We start from the raw sequence: 22,396 nt of genomic DNA, 5'->3' as shown, positions 1-22,396 counted from the left end.
CGCATTCTATGATTACGAAATATGGCAAATGGACGTCAAAACAGCATTCCTTAATGGTTTCCTTAAGGAAGAATTGTATATGATGCAGCCGGAAGGTTTTGTCGATCCTAAGAATGCTGACAAAGTGTGCAAGCTCCAACGCTCGATTTATGGGCTGGTGCAAGCATCTCGGAGTTGGAACATTCGCTTTGATGAGATGATCAAAGCGTTTGGGTTTACACAGACTTATGGAGAAGCCTGCGTTTACAAGAAAGTGAGTGGGAGCTCTGTAGCATTTCTCATATTATATGTAGATGACATACTTTTGATGGGAAATGATATAGAACTCTTGGACAGCATCAAGGCCTACTTGAATAAATGTTTTTCAATGAAGGACCTTGGAGAAGCTGCTTATATATTAGGCATCAAAATCTATAGAGATAGATCGAGACGCCTCATAGGTCTTTCACAAAGCACATACCTTGATAAGATATTGAAGAAGTTCAATATGGATCAATCCAAGAAGGGGTTCTTGCCTGTGTTACAAGGTATGAAATTGAGTTCAGCTCAATGTCCGACTACGGCAGAAGATATAGAAGAGATGAGCGTCATCCCCTATGCCTCAGCCATAGGTTCTATTGTGTATGCCATGCTGTGTACCAGACCTGATGTTAACCTTGCCGTCAGTTTGGTAGGAAGGTACCAAAGTAATCCCGGCAAGGAACACTGGACAGCGGTCAAGAATATCCTGAAGTACCTGAAAAGGACTAAGGAAATGTTTCTCGTTTATGGAGGTGACGAAGAGCTCGTCGTAAAGGGTTACGTCGACGCTAGCTTCGACACAGATCTGGATGACTCTATGTCACAAACCGGATATGTGTATATTTTGAATGGTGGGGCAGTAAGCTGGTGCAGTTGCAAGCAAAGCGTCGTGGCGGGATCTACATGTGAAGCGGAGTACATGGCAGCCTCGGAGGCAGCACATGAAGCAATATGGGTGAAGGAGTTCATCACCGACCTAGGAGTCATACCCAATGTGTCGGGGCCGATCAAGCTCTTCTGTGACAACACTGGAGCTATTGCACTTGCCAAGGAGCCCAGGTTTCACAAGAAGACAAGGCGCATCAAGCGTCGCTTCAACTCCATTCGTGAAAATGTTTAAGATGGAGACATAGAGATTTGTAAAGTACATACGGACCTGAATGTAGCAGATCCGTTGACTAAACCTCTCCCTAGAGCAAAACATGATCAACACCAGAATTCCATGGGTGTTCGATTCATCACAATGTAACTAGATTATTGACTCTAGTGCAAGTGGGAGACTGTTGGAAATATGCCCTAGAGGCAATAATAAAAGCATTATTATTATATTTCCTTGTTCATGATAATTGTCTTTATTCATGCTATAATTGTGTTATCCGGAAATCGTAATACATGTGTGAATAACAGACACCAACATGTCCCTAGTGAGCCTCTAGTTGACTAGCTCGTTGATCAACAGATAGTCATGGTTTCCTGACTATGGACACTGGATGTCATTGATAACGAGATCACATCATTGGGAGAATGATGTGATGGACAAGACCCAATCCTAAACATAGCACAAGATCGTATAGTTCGTTTGCTAGAGTTTTCCAATGTCAAAGTATCTTTTCCTTAGACCATGAGATCGTGTAACTCCCGGATACCGTAGGAGTGCTTTGGGTATGCCAAATGTCACAACGTAACTGAGTGACTATAAAGGTAGACTACGGGTATCTCCGAAAGTGTCTGTTGGGTGACATGGATCAAGACTGGGATTTGTCACTCCGTATGACGGAGAGGTATCACTGGGCCCACTCGGTAATGCATCATCATAATGAGCTCAGAGTGACCAAGTGTCTGGTCACGGGATCATGCATTACGGTACGAGTAAAGTGACTTGCCGGTAACGAGATTGAACGAGGTATTGGGATACCGACGATCGAATCTCGGGCAAGTAACATATCAATAGACAAAGGGAATAGCGTACGGGATTGATTAAATCCTCGACATCGTGGTTCATCCGATGAGATCATCGTGGAGCATGTGGGAGCCAACATGGGTATCCAGATCCCGCTGTTGGTTATTGACCGGAGAGTCGTCTCGGTCATGTCTGCTTGTCTCCCGAACCCGTAGGGTCTACACACTTAAGGTTCGGTGACGCTAGGGTTATGAAGATATGTATATGCAGAAACCCGAATGTTGTTCGGAGTCCCGGATGAGATCCCGGACGTCACGAGGAGTTCCGGAATGGTCCGGAGGTAAATAATTATATATAGGAAGTGCTATTTCGGGCATCGGGACAAGTTTCGAGGTTATCAGTATTGTACCGGGACCACCGGAAGGGTCCCGGGGGTCCACCGGGTGGGGCCACCTGTCCCGGGGGGCCACATGGGCTGTAGGGGGTGCGCCTTGGCCTAGATGGGCCAAGGGCACCAGCCCCTATAAGCCCATGCGCCTAGGGTTTCCACCATGGAAGAGTCCATGTGGTGGAAGGCACCCCTAGGTGCCTTGGAGGGAGGGAAACCTCCCCTTGGCCGCCGCCCCCCCTAGTAGATCTCATCTACTAGGGCCGGCGCCCCCCTTGGCACCCCTATATATAGTGGGGGAGAGAGGAGGGATTTCCACCAGCCCCTGGCGCCTCCATCTCCCCCCGTTACGTCTCTCCCTCGTAGTCTCGGCGAAGCCCTGCTGCTGTGACGCCCTGCATCCACCACCACGCCGTCGTGCTACTGGATCTTCATCAACCTCTCCTTCCCCTTGCTGGATCAAGAAGGAGGAGACGTCTCCCGTCCCGTACGTGTGTTGAACGCGGAGGTGCCGTCCGTTCGGCGCTGGTCATCGGTGATTTGAATCACGTCGAGTACGACTACATCATCACCGTTCTTTTGAACGCTTCCGTGCGCGATCTACAAAGGTATGTAGATGCATCTAATCACTCATTGCTAGATGAACTCCTAGATGATCTTGGTGAAACGAGTAGGAAAATTTTTGTTTTCTGCAACGTTCCCCAACACTTCTGGCCTAGCGCGGTTACAAACATATTTCTTTAGGACTCCCATGAACCTCTCAAAGGGGAACATATTGTGTAGAAATACATGACAATCTCGTCGACTAGATGAACTAGGACGTGCATCATGATATTGAAGAAGGATGGTGGGAACACCAGCTCGAAACTGACAAGACATTGCGCCACATCACTCCTTAGCCTTGGTACGATTTCTGGATCGATCACCTTCTGAGAGATTGCATTGAGGAATGCACATAGCTTCAAAGTGGCTAATCGGACATTTTCCGGTAGAAGCCCCTCAATGCAACCGGAAGCAGTTGCGTCATAATCACGTGGCAGTCATGAGACTTTAGGTTCTGAAACTTTTTCTCTGGCATATTTATTATTCCCTTTATATTCGACGAGAAGCCAGTCATGACCTTCATACTAAGCAGGCATTCAAAGAAGATTTCTTTCTCTTCTTTCGTAAGAGCGTAGCTGGCAGGACCTTTATACTGCTTCGGAGGCATGCCGTCTTTTTCGTGCAAACGTTGCAGGTCCTCCCGTGCCTCAGGTGTATCTTTTGTCTTCCCATACACACCGAAAAAGCCTAGCAGGTTCATGCAAAGGTTCTTCGTCACGTGCATCACGTCTATTGAGGAGCGGACCTCTAGGTCTTTCCAGTAGGGTAGGTCCCAAAATATAGATTTCTTCTTCCACATGGGTGCGTGTCCCTCAGCGTCATTCGGAACAGCTAGTCCACCGGGACCCTTTCCAAAGATTACTGAAAGTGCGTTACTCCAAAACCAACTAGAGGTGGCACTAGATGCACTTATAATTACGTAGTGTAAATCATTGACCATAGCAAGCACGTGATCACCGGTGCGCATGGCGGGCTTCTTCCGGTGATCTGACTCGCCTTTGAAATGCTTGCCTTTCTTTCGACATTGATGGTTGGTCGGAAGAAATTGACGATGGCCCAGGTACACATTCTTCCTACATTTGTCCAGGTATATACTTTCAGTGCCATCTAAACAGTGCGTGCATGCGTGGTATCCTTTATTTGTTTGTCCTGAAAGGTTACTGAGAGCGGGCCAATCGTTGATGGTCACGAACAGCAACGCCTTAAGGTTAAATTCCTCCTGTCTGTGCTCATCCCACGTACGTACACCGTTTCCATGCCACAGCTATAAAAGTTCTTCAACTAATGGCCTTAGGTACACATCAATTTCGTTGTCGGGTTGCTTAGGGCCTTGGATGAGAACTGGCATCATAATGAACTTCCGCTTCATGCACATCCAAGGAGGAAGGTTATACATACATAGAGTCACGGGCTAGGTGCTGTGATTGCTGCTCTGCTTCCCGAAAGGATTAATGCCATCCGCGCTTAAAGCAAACCATACATTCATTGGGTCCTTTGCAAACTCATCCCAGTACTTTCTTGCGATTTTTCTCCACTGCGACCCGTCGGCGGGTGCTCTCAACTTCCCATCTTTCTTTTGGTTCTCACTGTGCCATCGCATCAACTTGGCATGCTCTTCGTTTCTGAACAGACATTTCAACCGTGGTATTATAGGAGCATACCACATCACCTTCGCAGGAACCCTCTTCCTGAGGGGCTCACCGTCAACATCACCAGGGTCATCTCGTCTAATCTTATACCGCAATGCACCGCATACCGGACATGTGTTCAGATCCTTGTATGCACCGCGGTAGAGGATGCAGTCATTAGGGCATGCATGTATCTTCTCCACCTCCAATCCTAAAGGGCATACGACCTTCTTTGCTGCATATGTACTGTCGGGCAATTCGTTATCCTTTGGAAACTTCTTCTTCAATATTTTCAGTAGCTTCTCAAATCCTTTGTCAGCCACAGCATTCTCTGCCTTCCACTGCAGCAATTCCAGTATGGTACCGAGCTTTGTGTTGCCATCTTCGCAATTGGGGTATAACCCTTTTTTGTGATCCTCTAACATGCGATCGAACTTCAGCTTCTCCTTTTGACTTTTGCATTGCGTCCTTGCATCGACAATGACCCGGCGAAGATCATCATGATCGGGCACATCGTCTGGTTCCTCTTGATCTTCAGCAGCTTCACCCGTTGCAGCATCATTGGGCACATCGTCTGGTTCCTCTTGATCTTCACCAGCTCCCCCCGTTGCAGCATCACCGTATTTAGGGGGCACATAGTTGTCATCGTACTCTTCTTCTTCGCCGTCTTCCATCATAACCCCTATTTCTCCGTGCCTCGTCCAAACATTATAGTGTGGTATGAAACCCTTGTAAAGCAGGTGGGAGTGAAGGATTTTCCGGTTAGAGTAAGACCTCGTATTCCCACATTGAGTGCATGGACAACACATAAAACCATTCTGCTTGTTTGCCTCAGCCGCATCGAGAAACTCATGCACGCCCTTAATGTACTCGCGGGTGTGGCTGTCACCGTACATCCATTGCCAGTTCATCTGCGTGCATTATATATAATTAAGTGTCCAAATTAATAGAAGTTCATCATCGTATTAAAACCAAAGTGCATACATAGTTCTCATCTAACAACATATAGCTCTCCAGACCATCTAATTAATTAAACTATACATTGAAACTATGTAAAACATTTCAATGCGAAAACAAATGCGATCATAATCGCAACCAAGGTAACAATTGATCCAACGGCATAATGATACCAAGCCTCGGTGTGAATGGCATATTTTATAATCTTTCTAATCTTCAAGCGCATTGCACCCATCTTGATCTTGTGATCATCAACGACATCCGCAACATGCAACTCCAATATCATCTTCTGCTCCTCAATTTTTTTTATTTTTTCCTTCAACAAATTGTTTTCTTCTTCAACTAAATTTAACCTCTCGACAATAGGGTCGGTTGGCATTTCGATTCACATACATTCTACATAAATAAAATCTATGTCACGTTGGTCGGCATAATTTTCATAAACAATAAATGAACCAATAGTTATAAAGATAATATATATACCACATCCGAATCATAGACAAGACGAGGGCCGACGGGGGCGGAACCAAAACCATCGCACTATATAAGATGCAATAATAAAAGTAAGAAAATAATACAAGTATCTATGTAAACATACAAGTAAGAATATTTTTCCTTTCAGAAAGAAGATAAGAACAAGAGGCTCACCACGGTGGTGCCGGTGATGAGCTCGGCGCGGGTGATCGACGGCGGTGAAGACGGGGACGGGGCGTGACGGACCGCTAAACCTAGACAAATATTATGGAAAATGGAGCTTGGAGGTCGAGTTTGGAGAGGAGAAAGCTTAAGTAGTGTGGCTCGGACATTCCATCGAACACCTTGTGTGCATAGGAGGTGAGCTAGAGCACCACCAAGCCCTCTCCCCCTCGGCCAGAGAAAAACAGAGCACTTGGGTGCTCTGCTCGCGAGCGAGGGGTATATATAGGCACCTCATTGGTCCCGGTTGGTGACATGAGCCGGGACTAAAGGGGAGCCTTTGGTCCCGGTTCAAGCCACCAACCGGGACCAATGGTGGTGGGCCAGGAGCGAGGCCCATTGGTCCCGGTTCATCCCACCAACCGGGACCAAAAGTTCCAGATGAACCGGGACCAATGGCCCACGTGGCCCGGCCGGCCCCCTGGGCTCACGAACCAGGACCAATGCCCACATTGGTCCCGGTTCTGGACTGAACCGGGACTAATGGGCTGACCCGGCCTGGACCAAAGCCCTGTTTTCCACTAGTGCTTGTTTATAAAGTTGGCTCGACACATTATTTTGCATACCTATCAAATACCGTGTGTAAACGACCAACTGACTTAGGGTGAAACTTTATTTTCACGTATTGATACCACGTACAACCTGCTAACTCACGTATAAACCACTGACCATTAATCACGATGTAAACTTTCATTTAGCTTAACAATCTGGTACTATGTGCAGACAAAAAAATTGATCATGTCATAGTGTTCTTGCAAATACCATAACAATACATGCCAATTTGTGTTGAAAATCAAAATACCACAACAATACGTACATGCCAATATGGGTCAAAAACCAAAGATGTTTCACACACAATAACTCCTGTGCTAGCTACTAGTAAAAGGCAAACATGATACAAAAACATGGCGTTGCTATTCGACTCTAATGAGTTCAATCTTGTTGTTCGGCAGGCTCCTTGAAATGCTCAGCAAAAAAGCGACCAATAGGGGGGCAGCATCATCATCATGCTGGTATATAATTTGAGTAAGCATAAGGTTCTCGCACATGAAATCCACCAGGTCGTCTCCGAAATACCAGTTCTGTTGACAGCATGGAGGATTAATATTGCAGACAAAATTGAGTTGTGGAAAAAATAGATGAAAGAAGTAGCGCATGTTTGTTGGTATACTAAAGTTGCCAGACTTCTCCACACCACAAATTTTAACGGGTTTGTCACTTGTCTGGTTTACAGCCACACTGCTGGTAGCAACATTGTTTTCTCACGTGTCATAGGCTTAGAAAAGTGTGGTATGATTCTCCCAAATGTGGCAAAGTGTGGAATCTATTTTGATAGCTTAACCTCTCTTTTTTGCGGGGTTGATAACTTAACCTTTAAACATGTACATGTATGCCAAACAAAGTGTGGTAAATAATGACTTTTTTGTTCCAAAATATATAATGACTAAGGTTAGTATACCAACCAAAGAGTACCCTGGTTGCACCTTGCTACAGCGCAAAATGAGCTTCTCCAGGTTAGGTGACTTCTGCAGGTAAGGCTTCAGCCCCACGAAGTCCTCGCCAACAATGTAACACTCGTCCAGGAACAAGGTTCTTAGGTTCTGGAATACAAGAAGCTGAAGTTCCACAGAATCCTCAGGTTGGAACAGCAACTGAAAACCAGACATCCAGTTCCCGGTCTTTAAATAGCTCTAGATAAAGGAGATGCAAACGGAATAAAAAGGATGCCAAGAAGAACATACCCTGCAATGCGACAGGGTCAAAGTTGTCACATTAAGCAGCACGCCAAGAACCGATTGGTGCGCAGTGGCATCGTTTTCTTCAACGTTGTTGAGCTCCTCGTCAGTCATCACGGGCAGATGAACCGACGCATCGACAAGAGACGGCATGGTATGTGGTTCATTGATATCAACAATGTGATCAAGCTCTCCGGCCAAGCGGAGAGAAACAAGAGCAGGAGCCCTTATAATCAACTTGAAAATCTCATCCTCATCATCATCACTTTCGTCATCTTGCACCATGTATAAACCATCCACAACCAATTTCTTGAGTGAGAAGGAGGTGATCTCATACCGGGCCGTCAAGTAACTGCAGTTTTCCAGTCGCACGTCCTCCAGCGAGGGGCACCTGTCGTCACTGATGTGGCTCGCAAAATCCATGTCCAGGTGCACGTTGCAAAGGTGCAACCTTTTGAGCTGGTGAGGCGGTGTATCATCTTGGTTGATGACGCGACGGACCCAATCGCTGGCCGGTAGGCGGAGATCTTGAGAGCTTAGCAGCAGCCGGAACGCATCCAGGAGCACAAGGTTGTTATGGTGGTCCAGGAGGAAGTCGGTGAAGCTCTGCAGCTCGTGGTCGCTACCGAACTCCCGCCGGTCGATGTGGATGGACGGCACGGAGCGCCAGAGGTGCCTCCAACTCCTGGACAGCACGCACATCCGCACCGTCTGCCGGGACGACTCGAGGCGCGACAGGATGGCGCGGAGGACGTCGTCCCCCAAGGTGCTCAGCGTCGGCGGCGGGTCGTCGGCGGCATGGCCAACGCCGCCGCCCCCACCCGCATCACCGCCGTCCCCACCCGCATCGCCGTGGCTGTCGTCGTCACCCGCATCACTGCCGCCGGCCCCACCTGCACCACCATTGCGGCCGCCTGCAACTGCAAGGCACGGACGCTTCGGCTCTTGCTCGTCGGAGGCATCTGTGGAGCGCCTTGCTCCATCCATTTTCGGTGTTCTGGATGGATTGCTGCAGTAGTGGTCGTGTAGACGAGACGGTTATTGTTAGCCCAAACTAGCACCACGGATGCCTAGGAACAGACGAGGAGGACATATGAACTGGAGTACTAGTACTACATGAGACTGATCCATTCTTTCCTTGTACTGAAGCTAGCTGAATGCTTGAGGTTACAACGATGGGCATCGCCCTTAAATAGGAAGCTAAACCGACTATAGTACGCATAGGCTGACGTCAATTACTTGCTTACATCAGTGCTGCCATCATGCTCTGAATTTTTTTCTAACTAAACCGACTTGCCGACCTGCAGCTGCTATCTTCTTCGCTTAGGCTTCTTCAATGCTGACTCTCAAACCAGACACTGTATTCATCCGTGGGCCGATGGAGATCAGTCCGTAGGCACTAGTGTGGAAGCTGGGCCTCCAACCATATCCGCATACATTTCAAAACGGATTCCAACAATCCGGACGAATTTCATCAAACATGATGGAATTCAGCAAAGTTTAAACATATAATTTACATAAAACGGACGATGTTTCGTTCCTTTAACTAAACCATGCCTGAAACACTCAATACAACAATAGTCTAAATTCAAGGAGATAGCCCTGTGTTCAACAAGTTTTTAAAATCATCTATTCTAAATTCAATGATACTAAAGCCAGAACCAACACATATCATCCCACACAAACGGCCCCTTAAACTCCATCCAACAATGTATGTGCGTGAATGGCCTGCCCTCGGTTCTGTAGTATATCATGGCAGCACGTGTAGGCTATAAAACATGTACAAGAACATTGAGTGAATGAATAAAATTAACCAACATGTAGAGTAACAGAAAGCAACACTTACGATCTCCATGGTTGACAAGCCTAATGGCCACCTTGTCTTCACTTGGTGAATCGCACCCTAAAACTTCACGACGAAGTTGTAGATGGTGTACCACCAATGTGTTAGCTACTTCATATTGTGTGCATGGATAACGTGCATGTCGTAGGGCACGAAGTCCTTTTGTTCATGAAATGAAGCAAGGAAGCTTTGTCAAAAGGCCAAGCCCTTGTTCATGCCTACAAAGTCCTCAAAAATGGCCAACCACGCATCACACATCAAGTCATCCTCAAACACTGAGTATCCCGCTGCCGTGCTTCTGTAGAAAGCAATAAGTTAAAAAAACTCAATGGCATTTAAACGAACACCTGCCAGTCGCGTTCTCCGCCACGTCAGCAGGAGTGCGGAGGGTACCTAGCTGTGGAGGGATTCCTGTGTGAACAACGGCGTAGTCCAAGGCCGCAATCATGTGGGTGGGGTCTTTGGATGTCTAAGGATGCCTGGGCGGTGGCCGAAGAGGTACAACGGCGGCGGCGGCGGACGCTGAGGGTGCGGATGAAAAGAAGGGGGGCAAGGGTGGAGTAGAAGAAAAGGGGACCAAGAGCGGGATTTCAATGGGGCGGGCCGTTGGAGTCGAACATGGCTGGTGTCCGGAGCGTGCAAAGCTTCACGGTATACCATGTTGGGTGACAAAACATGTCCGGACAATTCGGTCCGGACAAATGCGGATGGTTTGAGGGCATTGGAGATGCCCTAAGCAACCACTTTTGATGTTCTTGTATGCCATCAGAGACAGGGGTGGAGCCCACATTTATTTGCAAGGAGACGACAGAAATTGGGGAGGAGGATTCTTTTTTGATGAACCGGGAGGAGAAAGGGTTTGTGTTATTTAGTACCGGCCTGTTGTTTCTGGTTGGGAGTTACCTCGTTTTTTAGCCCAAATATCACATTGTATTAATTAAAGAAAACGATTACGCCAGAAGCATCCAAAGTCCAAACATGAAAACACTACTAGGAAAAGGCATGCTAGTAACGCACCGTATTTGTCTTCTAATGGCGCACTACCGGTGCGCCACTGGCATCACGCCATCACGCCATTAGTATCTGGTGTTCTAATGGCGCACCACGTAGTGCGCCATTAGTATAGCCTACAGTGCGCCATTAGAATGCCTCCCAGAGGGCCATATGTACCCATGTGGTTTGGCATTCTAATCGCGCACCAGCAGTTAATGCGCCATTAGTGTGATGATCACAGTGCGCCATTAGTGTCTTGTGTGGTGCGCCATTAGTATGAATATTAAGTTTTTTTTTGCTTTTCTGATTTTTGCGTAGGTTACAAAATATATTATTGGACAGAATATAGACAGCAGCACATAGCAACATCAGATTCATCGAATACAATAGAAGATTAGTCTCTGAATACAATTCATCATATTAGTCTCCGAATTCAAAAGACCGAACAAAGATAAAACATTACAAGTCTCAAGACCGCGAGTATCGAGTTTGCCTTCACATTACAAGTCGATATCGATCATCTAACCTACCATCACATAGAAGAGAGTTGTGGTCATCACGATGAGCATCATCGCGATCAAACTGGTCCTCATCCGGTTCCTCCAACGCTCCCTCCTCTCTCCCTCTAGATAGCGGGCGTATCTACATTCGGGCTCCACCCTAGTGGTGTACCCTTTGTAACTGTTACCGATGAAACGGTGAACCTGTCTCCGACACTCCTCCCAGTCGTTGTAGACTCCAGGAACCTTACCCTTGTACACGACATACGACGGCATCTCTATGCACAAGCCAAACAACAGACAATACATAAGCAATATGTAAGTATGCAACAAAAGGATTGGAAGAGAAAAACAAGACATTAATAGCATGATTCATGGTCCTACTAATAAATAGCATCGATTACATCTAAGTTGAACGACTGTCCAAACCAAAGAGACATACGAATTCATTAAAGTATAATTACAACATGAGCCAATCAATGTTTCAGAACTACACATCACTACTTTCGACTCGACTCATCGGACAGGAACATGGATGAAGCCGCCGTCTGTCGTGATGGTCATGAAATCGCGGTCGTTGTCACCCTGCATTTGTAGCATTTCATCTATCTCACTGGTGGACGGTTGATATCTGAGGAAGAGGAGCTTGTATCGTTCATGCAGCTTCGTGAAGAGGAGGTTGTGCAAATTCCCTCGGTCCTTATGCCTAAGATTCTCGGTGTTGATCGAGATGGTGCTCCGGAGAATGCACCCGAGCTGAACCGAGTATCCCTTGACTATATGTTTGGGCTCCGTTGGATTCCCGTCGGAGTCCACTTGAGTGAATTCCTCCTTGACGGTGCGGAGCGCATTCGGGTGCCGGTCCTTCCTTTGCTTCTTCTGTTGGCTGCCATCTGTGTATGCGCCGCCATCATCAGTGGTGGCATCCTCGGCGGCACCATCAGTGGTGTCATCCCCGACGCCACTAGGGTTTGTGTAATCAGGATCGGTGTCTTCCGCGGCGTCCTCATAGCGGTGAGGTTGTTCCTCCATCTCCTGGGACAGCTCCCAGAATTGCTTGCCGCCTGAACCACCGGCCTCATCGTTGTGGGCCATGTTTCGCTCTAAATAGGAAAAAAGTTTGGTCAAAAAGTTGGTTATTGTCAAGGAACAAGATCATGGTCTCATCATTTAGGGTTTGTCGACACCGAGGTAGTCTAGGAAAAAATAAATCCGCAAGTCAATATATCAGGACCCATCACATATTCATAGACTCGATGGGGCCTCAAATGCCCTTCCTCATCTACAACTAGTTGTCCACCTCAATCGATGGGTTTTCTCACATTTTTCTGATTCAAACTAGATTTTGATGGCTGTTAGGTTATTCGGAAGCAGTAGCAACTTGTAGAGGGGTGCAAACTAGCCAGCATTGGGAAGTTCCAGTCTACTAATAGAGGGAAAAACATGAGGAGCAGCTTGTAGGTTTGCTTGCTCCGGTGGGATGGGATGGAGGATATAGCTGTAGCACCCCTATATCGTACATAGATTTATTTTTTGCCCTGTTGCTCTTACTAGTTTTAGCTTATCAAAGTGGATGTATGTATCACATGTTTCTGAAACTAGATTTGTATTGCTGGTAGGTTATTTTGTGTATGTGATCTAAAATAAATACAAAAATTATTTTTTGCCCTGCTTCTCTTACTAGTTTTAGTTTATCAAAGTGGATGTATGTATCATATTCTTCTGGTGCATGAGAGAGTGAGGGGTAAACCACAAGCTAGACAAGTGAAGGTGGTGGAGTGGTGCTGCATCCCCATCCATCCATCTATCCATCCATCTGCATCATCTCTTTTGACTTGACCACATTGGCTCATAGCTAATCTAGCGAAGCTACCTAGATCCACCTGCTTGCTTATTGCACATTGTGTGGAGGGAACAGATCTCGCCACTACTTAAGTGTAAAGCTAGATAGTGTGTGTGTGAGAGTCCACTTAGCTGAAAATGTTGGGAGACAAGATTTATCTGTTCAGTCACCATCACACACACTCATATTAACAGAACTAGAGTTAACAAATTAGGCATCTTCTAGGTCAAACTATAAATGTTGATTAATTTTTGTTTCGGTTGAGAATCAGGCACCTTCTAGGTCAAGAAAATTGGGCATGACCTTTGCTAATTTTCTTGACCTAGGAGTGCCCCATTCTCAACCGAAACGGAAATTAATCAACATTTCAGGAGAAAGGGGTCATTTCAGAAGATCACAAGTAGCAGCAGCATCACAAGTTGACAAAATCACAAGTAGCAGCAGCATCACAAGTAGTGCAGCAGCAGCAGCAGCATCACAAGTAGTACATCAGCATCAGTGAATAAAATTTAGCCAAGTAGCAGCAGCATCACAAGTAGTGCAGCAACAGCAGCATCACAAGTAGTACATCAGCAGCAGTGAATAAAATTTTTATATGAAGTTTATGAAATTTATGGAAGTTTCTAGTACACTAAAGGAGAGAAAGGAGAGGAAGTACCCTAGCAATCTATGAAAGTGTCCAGTACACTAAACTCCAACTCCGGTACCCGAGGAAATGGGCAGTAGATGGGCAGCACTAGACCACCTACAACAGATGCAACAAATTACTCCAGTTAAGTTAAATTACTCCAACTCCTATTTGCAAGATCACAAGTACAACAAGCAGTACTCTACTTCTATTTGCAACATCACCAATTATACTAGCAGATTACTCAATCACACAATTATACTAGCAGATTACTCAATCACAAAGCAAGCTTTCGATGACAGTTATTTCTCATAGCATAAAGATGGAGTAGAAGCAGTAGAAGCAGTAAGTTCACGGTGCAACATCATCTACAGTGCACAAATCTGAACCTAGGAACCTAGGAACCTAGGAACACAAGAGAGGGAGGAAGGAGGAAAGAGGAGAGGAACCTGGGCGGGAGGACAGCGGCAGCGGCGGCAGCGGCTGGAGGACAGCGTCGTCGACGAACTCGAGGGCGGGGGCACTGGATGCTCCTCTCGTTGATGGGTGAGGGGAGGGGCTGGAGGCAAACCCTAGCCGCCAAGCGCACGAGTGCTGCAGCTAGGTGGAGTAACCTCTGCTAGAGACGACGGAGCAGGTGGCCAGAGTCGTGGTTGGTGAGGAGCAGGTGGCCGGTGTCGTGGTTGGTGAGGAGAGCACGAGGAAGAGCGCCTCGTGCGCGATGAGGAGGCACGGCGTCGGCGTCGTGGGTCGGGAGGCGGCGCACGTAGGGGGAGGCGGCGCTCGAGGGGGAGGAAGGGGAGAGGGAGACGGCGGGGGCGCGTGGGCGGCTGCGGCACCGTGGGTCGGGGCAGCAGCGACGGCGCGGTGGAGGGAGGGACGAGGGAGGGAGCAGCGCGGTGGAGGGATAGGAAGGACGAAGTGTCTGGCGAGGGTAGTAGTGGAGTGGGGGGAGGGTTCTAATGGTGCACCTCCCCTCGATGCGCCATGAGTACGACTATTCTAATGGCGCACCTCCCCTCGGTGCGCCATTAGAATTTTGTTTTAATCTAGCCCACTAACCATATCTACAGCCTAACCCTATCTACAATAGAACCCACCCACTAGCCCGACTGGTCAGCACGCAGCACACACACCAGGGGGTCTTGGGTTCGATTCCTTGGCTCCCCAATATTTTTTTATGCATTTTAAATGCTGTTTTTGATATTTATTTGTGTTTAAATATGTTCAAACTTGTTTAAATCATAACAGTAATATTTTTTTTATAAAAACAGTAATAATTTTTTAAAAAATATGTTCAAATTTGTTACTTGAAAATATCATCGGCGGCGGCGGTGGAGCGGGGGAGGGTGCGGGGGGCCGGGTGCTCGTCGGTGGCGGTGGAGCAGGGGAGGGTTGCGGTGGGTCGTCAGCGGTGGTGGAGCTAGCGGGGGAGGGTGCGGGTGGAATCGAGATGGAGGGGGATCGAGATCGAGATGGAGGGGGAATCGAGATCGAGATGGAGGGGGATCGAGATCAAGTGTCCTCATGAATTCAAAAAGTGCCCATGAAATTTAAAAATATTCATGATATCAAAAAGTGCCCATGAAATACAATCGAGAAATGAAGACTACGATTTAAATACAATCGATCTTAGCTAGCTATCTGTTCACAATCTTCTTGCCCTTCTTTTTCGCAAATGGAGTTCTTCTGTGGAACAGACGTCCTTTGGGTAGGGTGGTCCTGCTTCTTCTTGTGGTGTGTGCTGCTACTTCATCGTCGTCGTCATGTTCGATCTTCGGGTTGCCGTACTTGTCGAAGTCTTGCTCATTGGCTACTCCATCCATTCCGATGATCTTCCTTTTGCCTCTCCTCATGACAACACGACTGGGCTTTGACGGGTCGATAATGAAGAAGCATTGGTCCACTTGGGAAGCCAGTACCCATGGCTCATTTTTCATGGTGACGTTTGCGCCCGCGGTCTTGGATTTGGCTTCGGGTATAACCATGGTGGTGAAATACTGGTCTTCTTTTAGGACGCTCTTGGCCCATCTGACACGGAACATCGGGACCTTCTCTCCAGCGTAGCTCAGCTCCCAGATCTTCTCGATCCTTCCGTAGTATCTGTCCTTGTCGTTACCGGTGTAGAATTCCATCGTTACCCCAGAGTTCTGATAACCATCGCTCTTCATGTCCTTGTTCTTGGTGTAGAATGTGTAGCCGTTGATATCGTACGCCTCATAGGTCATCAGGTTGTGCTCGGCGCCCTGTGACAAGGCGAATATGAGTTGTTCTTCTGCGGAAGAATCCTCATGTAAAGGGTACAACAGAAGCTTCTGCTTGAACCAATGCGTGAAACATGAGTTGTGCTCTTTGAGTATATCTCCGTCCGTCCTCTGTTGGCCTCGGTCATTGTACGTCTTCTCAATAAAGGTTTTGTGCTCTACCACCCAAGGATCGATCATGTCTATGTGTTGTAGCGCGACTAGGTTTGCTCTTTCAAAGTCGGCGAGTCGACCCTCAAAGTCGACATGCATTTCGCGGCGACCCTCATGGTGACCCCATCCAGCGAGCCTGCCGAGGTGCCTGTTGACGGGCAGACCAACGGGGTTCTCGATGCCTAGATAATTCGTGCAGTAGGAGATGCACTCTTCGGTCAGAAAGCCCCTGGCTATACTTCCCTCTGGACGTGACATGTTGCGAACGTATCCTTTGATGACACCATTCATCCTTTCGAACGGCATCATGCTGTGCAGGAACGTCGGCCCGAGTTGGATGATATCCTCCACGATATGGACTAGCAGATGCACCATAACGTCGAAGAATGCGGGCGGGAAGTACATCTCAAGCTCGCATAGTATCACCACGATCTCTTCCTGTAGCCTTCTGAGTTGCCTCACGCCAATCGACTTCCGACAGATGACGTCGAAAAAGTTGCATAGGCCAAATAGCATTTCACGGACGTGCGCGTCCATGATCCCACGGATTGCAACTGGAAGTATCTGCGTCATCAGCACATGACAGTCGTGAGACTTCATCCCGCTGAACTTCTGCTTCGCTGGGTCTAGGTATCTGCTTATCTTCCCTGCGTAACCGTAAGGAAGTTTTACTCCTAGGAGGCAGTTGAAAAACTGCTCGATCTCCTCCTGACTTAGAGTGAAGCACGCGGGAGGGTAGTCATTTCCGGTCTTCTTGGCCTTTTTGCCTTTGCGACGACTTTCTGTGTCCTACTTCGCCTCATCATCATCATCATCATCATCATCATCATCATCATTAGCGTGAAGCTCCTGCCTGATGCCCATTGATTTCAAGTCTGCCCTTGCTTTCGGCCCATCTTTGGTCCTCTCTGGCATGTTGAGTAGGGTACCAAGCAGACTCTCGCACACGTTCTTCGTGATATGCATGACATCAAGGCTGTGAGGCACACGGTGGATCTTCCAGTACGGCAAGTCCCAGAAAAACAGACCTTGTTTTCCATACCTTCAGCAGCGGCTCTGGCGCCTTTCGCTTCTTTCCCAGCTCTGGCGCCTTTTGCTTCTTTCCCGGCAGTGGGCAGTCTTTCCATTTTTTCAACAGCTCGTCTATTTCCTCGCCGCTCCTCGTACACGGGCGTTTTCGGGGTTCGGTTTCACCATCGAACAGATCCTTGCATTTCCTCCACGGGTCATCATCGCGAAGCCACCTTCGATGTCCCATGAACACGGTTTTCGAAGACCCGGGATCTCTATCTAGCTGGCGATACGTTGTGTCATCCATGCACCTTACGCATCCAGAAAATCCGTGGACTACCTGCCCCGCGAGATATCCGTAACCGAGATAGTCGTGCACCGTCGTGAGCAGTGCGACTCTCATAGGGAAATATTCTTTCTCTGCGGCGTCCCACGTATTGGCTGGCGTTTTCCACAGCATGTCTAGCTCCTCCTTCAGCAGCCCCAGATACAGATTGATGTTGTTCCCTGGTTGTTTCGGTCCTTCAATTAGCGTACTCATGTGAATGTACTTCCTCTACATGCACAACCAGGGGGAAAGATTGTACATCCACACAAACACAGGCCAGGTGCTATGTGTGCTTCTCTGGCTGCCAAACGGATTGACTCCATCGGTGCTCGCGCCCAGCACGATGTTCCTTGGATCCTTCCCAAATTCTGGGTATTCGAAGTTCAACGCTTTCCACTGGCTCGCATCCTTAGGGTGACTCAGCATCTTGTCTTTTTTATTTATCTCCGGATCATTTCCGTCATCTTCCCGCTTCTTCTCCTCCCTATCCGCGTGCCAATGCAGGAGCTTTGCTACCTTAGGGTCCGCGAAATACTGCTGCAGACTAGGAGTGATCGGAAAGTACCACACCGATTTTCGAGGAGCTTTCTTTGTCTTCTTGTATCGAGTGACGCCGCACACCGGACATATGGTAGACTCCGCGTGCTCGTCCCGATAAATGATACAATTGTTCATGCACACATGGTATTTCACGTGTGGTAAATCCAGAGGACACACGATTTTCTTCGCCTCCTCGAAACTGGTCAGGCACTTGTTCCCCTTGGGAAGACGTTCGTGCCAGAATGACATGTTCTCGTCGAAGCATGCGTCGGTCATTTTGTGTTTTACCTTCATCTCCAGAGCCATGAGCGTTACTTTTAGGCGGGTATCCTCGGGCCTGCATCCTTCATACAATGGAGTAACCGTGTCTATCTCCAGTTGATCTAGCTTGGCTTTCTCTCGGGCGGCAGCTCTTGCGTTATCCGTCTGCTTGAGAAGAAGCTCTTGAATATGAGGGTCCTGCACCCAGCCTCCATCGTCGTCTGCTCCGGCACCTTCATCTTCATGATCATGCCCTTCGTCTTGATCTTCCTCATCATCATGTATGACATCTTCTACATGATGACTGTGTACAGCATCACCATCGTGATCATGTCCTGGAGATTCTTCGTCTTCTCGCCCGCCCTCGCCGCGGTGGTACTTCTCTTGTCGTCCTTCCTCATTTCTTTCCCCGCCCCCATGGACGACTTCATAGTCATCTTCATCACCTTGCCACCGATAGCCATCCATGAAACCACGCAAGAGCAGGTGGTCCCGCACCTGCCCGGAATCCGGGTCCGCACTAAGGCTCTTCAGCTTGCATCTTCGACACGGACATCTTATCTCCGTCTCGTTCTTTTGAAGCATCTCGGCCTTCGCGGAGCTTAAAAACCTATTCACGATGCCTTCAGTCATCGTGCGGACCATGGTCGCCTGCGGGGTAGAGCAAAACGATATTTTAGAACCAAGAAAAAATTTGGCATGACCTTCCCTAAAAATAGGACCAAAAAGAATGCATCGTGCCAAAATTCTCGCCGAAACGGAAATGAATCAAAACATTCCACCAAAATATTGACAACTATCGCATTTCAAGTACCGGTACCTTCAAACACAAACATATATGCAACACCACAAACACATGCAACACCACAAACATACATAGATCTAGCTAGGCCACAAAAGGTGCATGTGCACGTTGTTGGAGCGAGCTAGGGAGAAAAAAAGTAGATCTACATCATCAAGATAGCTTTCCCCTTGCTTACCTATCAAAAAAAGGTAATTTCACCACTTAATTTTGATGAATCTATGGTGGAAATGAGGTGAGGAGGAGGAGATGGCCGAAAGCTTGGAGAAGGAGGTGGAGGGAATGAAGTGGGGAAAGTGAGTGGGTAGGTGTGGGGCTGTCCAAAATATCTTGTTGGGGTCCCAGGTTACTAATGGCGCACCACCAGCTAATGGTTACTAATGGCGCACCTGCAAGTGGTGCGTCATTAGTAGTTTTGCAAAAAAGTAAAAAAAAGTATATATACTAATGGCGCACCGGGTAATAGTGCGCCATTGCTAGTTTAAACTAGTAATGGCGCACTGTGAAACGATGCGCCATTAGTAGTTTTGCAAAAAAAAAAGAATAATTTTTTTACAGTAATGGCGCACTGTCTGCTTGGTGCGCCATTACTACATAGAACTAGTAATGGCGCACTTCGGCCTGATGCGACATTAGTATGTATGGAAAAATGGAAAAAAAATTAATACTAGTGGCGCACCCTTTTTCTGGTGCGCCATTAGTGTCTTCCACACTAATGGCGCATCACCAACCGGTGTGCCATTAGTATATAGTAGTGGCGCACTGCTTTCATGGTGCGCCATTAGTATCAATCCTATCTATAGCCCTTTTCCTAGTAGTGAAACGATGTCCCAATTCTACAGAAACCTTTTCAAACGATGCCGGTGCACGATCAAAGTGGATCTGCTTAATGCTCTGAACCAGCTGTCTGCTCTTGGTAGAAAAAATGGAACATTCTTAACTCTGCTTTTATTGTCGATCCCAAGAGAATGCACCCTGCTAACTAGTATCGCCCAATCAGCCTCTCACATAGCATTGCTAAGATTTTAGGGAGCTTTTACCCAACAGATTGGTGCTGGCCATGCAGCACCTAATTTCTCTGAGCAAAAGTGTTTTTCTCAAAGGGAAATTGATTCAAAGACAATTTTCTCTATCTGGAGAACCTCATTCAGAGTCTGCACAAGGCCAAGAAAAGTGCAATCTTCCTGAAGTTGGACATTGTCAAGGCTTTTGACTCTAGATGGGATTACCTATTCGAGGTACTTTGCCACACGGGTTTTAGCCAGAGATATTGTGACTTAATTGCAATATCGCTTTCCTCCACTTCCTCCATGGTCATTCTGAATGGCGCACCCAGACTGCCGTTCTACCTCCGACGAGGCTTGCGCCAAGGCGATCCCCTCTATCCGTTCATGTTCCTGCTTGCCATTGAGCCTCTGCAGTGCATCTTCACGCGAGCCACTCAGAGCAGGTGTCCTCAAGCCTATCACACACAAATTGGCCTATACACCGATGATGATGCTCTTTTCTTAAACCCTTGCAAACTAGAGATGAAGGCCATTCAATCAATTCTCTTGGCGTTTGGGGAGATCTTTGGGCTTTTCACACCCTATCCCATTGCACATCAATGAACATCATGTACCTTTTCTCATTCACCTCCTTAGCATAAAAAATGCCCATCCAAGTGGCGGGCATTTTGCTTGCCGCACCTTCACGCGCCACCCTCTTCGTCTGCCAGTAATTCCCCATCGCTTGCTGGTTTCTCTTCGACATGGTTGCGTGTAAGTCCGACCCATCATATTCTTCTTCTTCTTCCTCATTCAATCCAATTTATTGAGTTGAGCTATACCAATAGTTTTTCTTCATCTTCTTCGTGTGCCTTTTTAAAGCTCTTGGAGGACGGTTTGCCAAAGGGGTTTCCCGTTCAACTTCAACCAACAATGTGAAAAAGTAGATGACTTCTTCTCCTCTTGATGATACAAAGCCGCTGCCAAAGTTGCATGGGTTTGAATTCTGATGCCGCTTTGGTTCTGTCCTACAACTTGTTTGAGATAAGCAACAAATTTGCCAACGACCTCTTGGATGAGTGACCATCTACGTTGAAGAGAGCACAGGACATGATTGGTCCTCTCCACCTTGCAAGGATCCGCCGCCAAGCCGGGGAGCTCGACTGATTCCGGAGAGGCATAATCTATGGCCATGGTGGCGGACAGGATTGTGAGGGACGACCTCAGCGATGGAGGACGATCACGGTGAGCAAGGGAGGGTGCGGGCGGCTGCGCGGAAGCGGGGAAATGCAGGAGGAAGGCAGGAGGAGTTCAGTCTATGTGGAGGACTAGTCAAAGGGCGTCCCCATATCCGCCTCAGATATGAATCGGATATGCGGAGTGTCAGTCAATCCGGACATTTGGGTCAGATTTGTGCAGTCTGTGGGTGATAATTTTCCGTCCGGGCATTTGGAGCGGACTTGATGGCTCCACTTGTAGATGCTCAGAGTCCTCATATTAAGGACAAGTATTACTCCTACAGGGACGTCGTTTACTTGCGCGACATTGGTATCACACCATTCACGGGTAAGTCTAAAACACCAGCAAATGGTTGGATCTGTCGTCATGCCAGTGTGGTTCACCGTTGTGTCGTGTGTGAGGTGCTTCCGGGTGAACAATAATTCACCGGCAGCACAACTACTAGCAACATCTCTCTAGATCATTCAATTCAATGAAGAAATTAATAGACTGGTGATGGTGCACCAAACCTACGTACTGCTACAGTACCATCATTTGTTCGGACGAGTTGAATGGGACAACTACCACCCGAGATCAATCGATCTATTTATTACCGAGATGATGTTTGGCAGAATCCCCGACATGCCCACCAAAAACTTTACTAGTAGGTGGACATCATAATTATCATCATCATCTTGTTGTTGGTATATGATTTCGGTAAGCCTAAGGTTGTCGCAACTGAAACCCGTTGGGTCCTCTCCTATACTGAATTCAAGACCTGTTGACAGCATAACAAAAAGGAATACAGACTGAACTGGGTTATGATAATAGTTGTTGAAAGAATAAGTTGTATCGGATCGAGTCAGGAGTGAGAAGGATGCTTCCATATGTGAACAGCTTAAATAACTACTACTCTCTCCGTCCCATAACATAAGTGTATTTTTGACACTAATGTAGCATCAAAAACGCTTTTATATTATGAAATGGAGGGAGTAGTTTTTTAGTTGGCTTGATTAATTATATTAGTTGGGCAAACGATAACTCATGTGTTGAAGATCTAGCAACATGTCTTTTCCATCATTGAATGACGAAATTTA

The 22,396-nt window shown here is 47.3% G+C and overlaps 1 protein-coding gene across 3 annotated transcripts; it reads right to left on the bottom strand.

Annotated features, from left to right (window-relative positions):
• Positions 1 to 6,952: 6,952 nt before the first annotated feature.
• LOC123082590 (MEIOTIC F-BOX protein MOF) lies at positions 6,953 to 9,077 on the bottom strand. Of its 3 annotated transcripts, none has more exons than XM_044504889.1 (3): positions 7,936 to 9,077; positions 7,657 to 7,845; positions 6,953 to 7,275 (listed from the first exon to the last, which is right to left on the bottom strand). In XM_044504889.1, exons 1-3 carry the CDS (start codon positions 8,914 to 8,916, stop codon positions 7,108 to 7,110), a joined length of 1,338 nt encoding a protein of 445 aa, XP_044360824.1. In that variant the 5' UTR covers positions 8,917 to 9,077; the 3' UTR covers positions 6,953 to 7,107. The 3 variants fall into 3 exon arrangements, with proteins under 3 accessions (XP_044360824.1, XP_044360825.1, XP_044360826.1); XM_044504890.1 differs by having other exon boundaries at positions 7,678 to 7,845; XM_044504891.1 differs by lacking the exon at positions 7,657 to 7,845.
• Positions 9,078 to 22,396: the final 13,319 nt, after the last annotated feature.

Source organism: Triticum aestivum, chromosome 4A (assembly GCF_018294505.1).
Source record: "Triticum aestivum cultivar Chinese Spring chromosome 4A, IWGSC CS RefSeq v2.1, whole genome shotgun sequence".
Classification (NCBI taxonomy): Eukaryota; Viridiplantae; Streptophyta; class Magnoliopsida; order Poales; family Poaceae; genus Triticum; species Triticum aestivum.
Note: the sequence above shows the minus strand (reverse complement) of the source record. Positions and strands in the feature narration are given on the sequence as shown.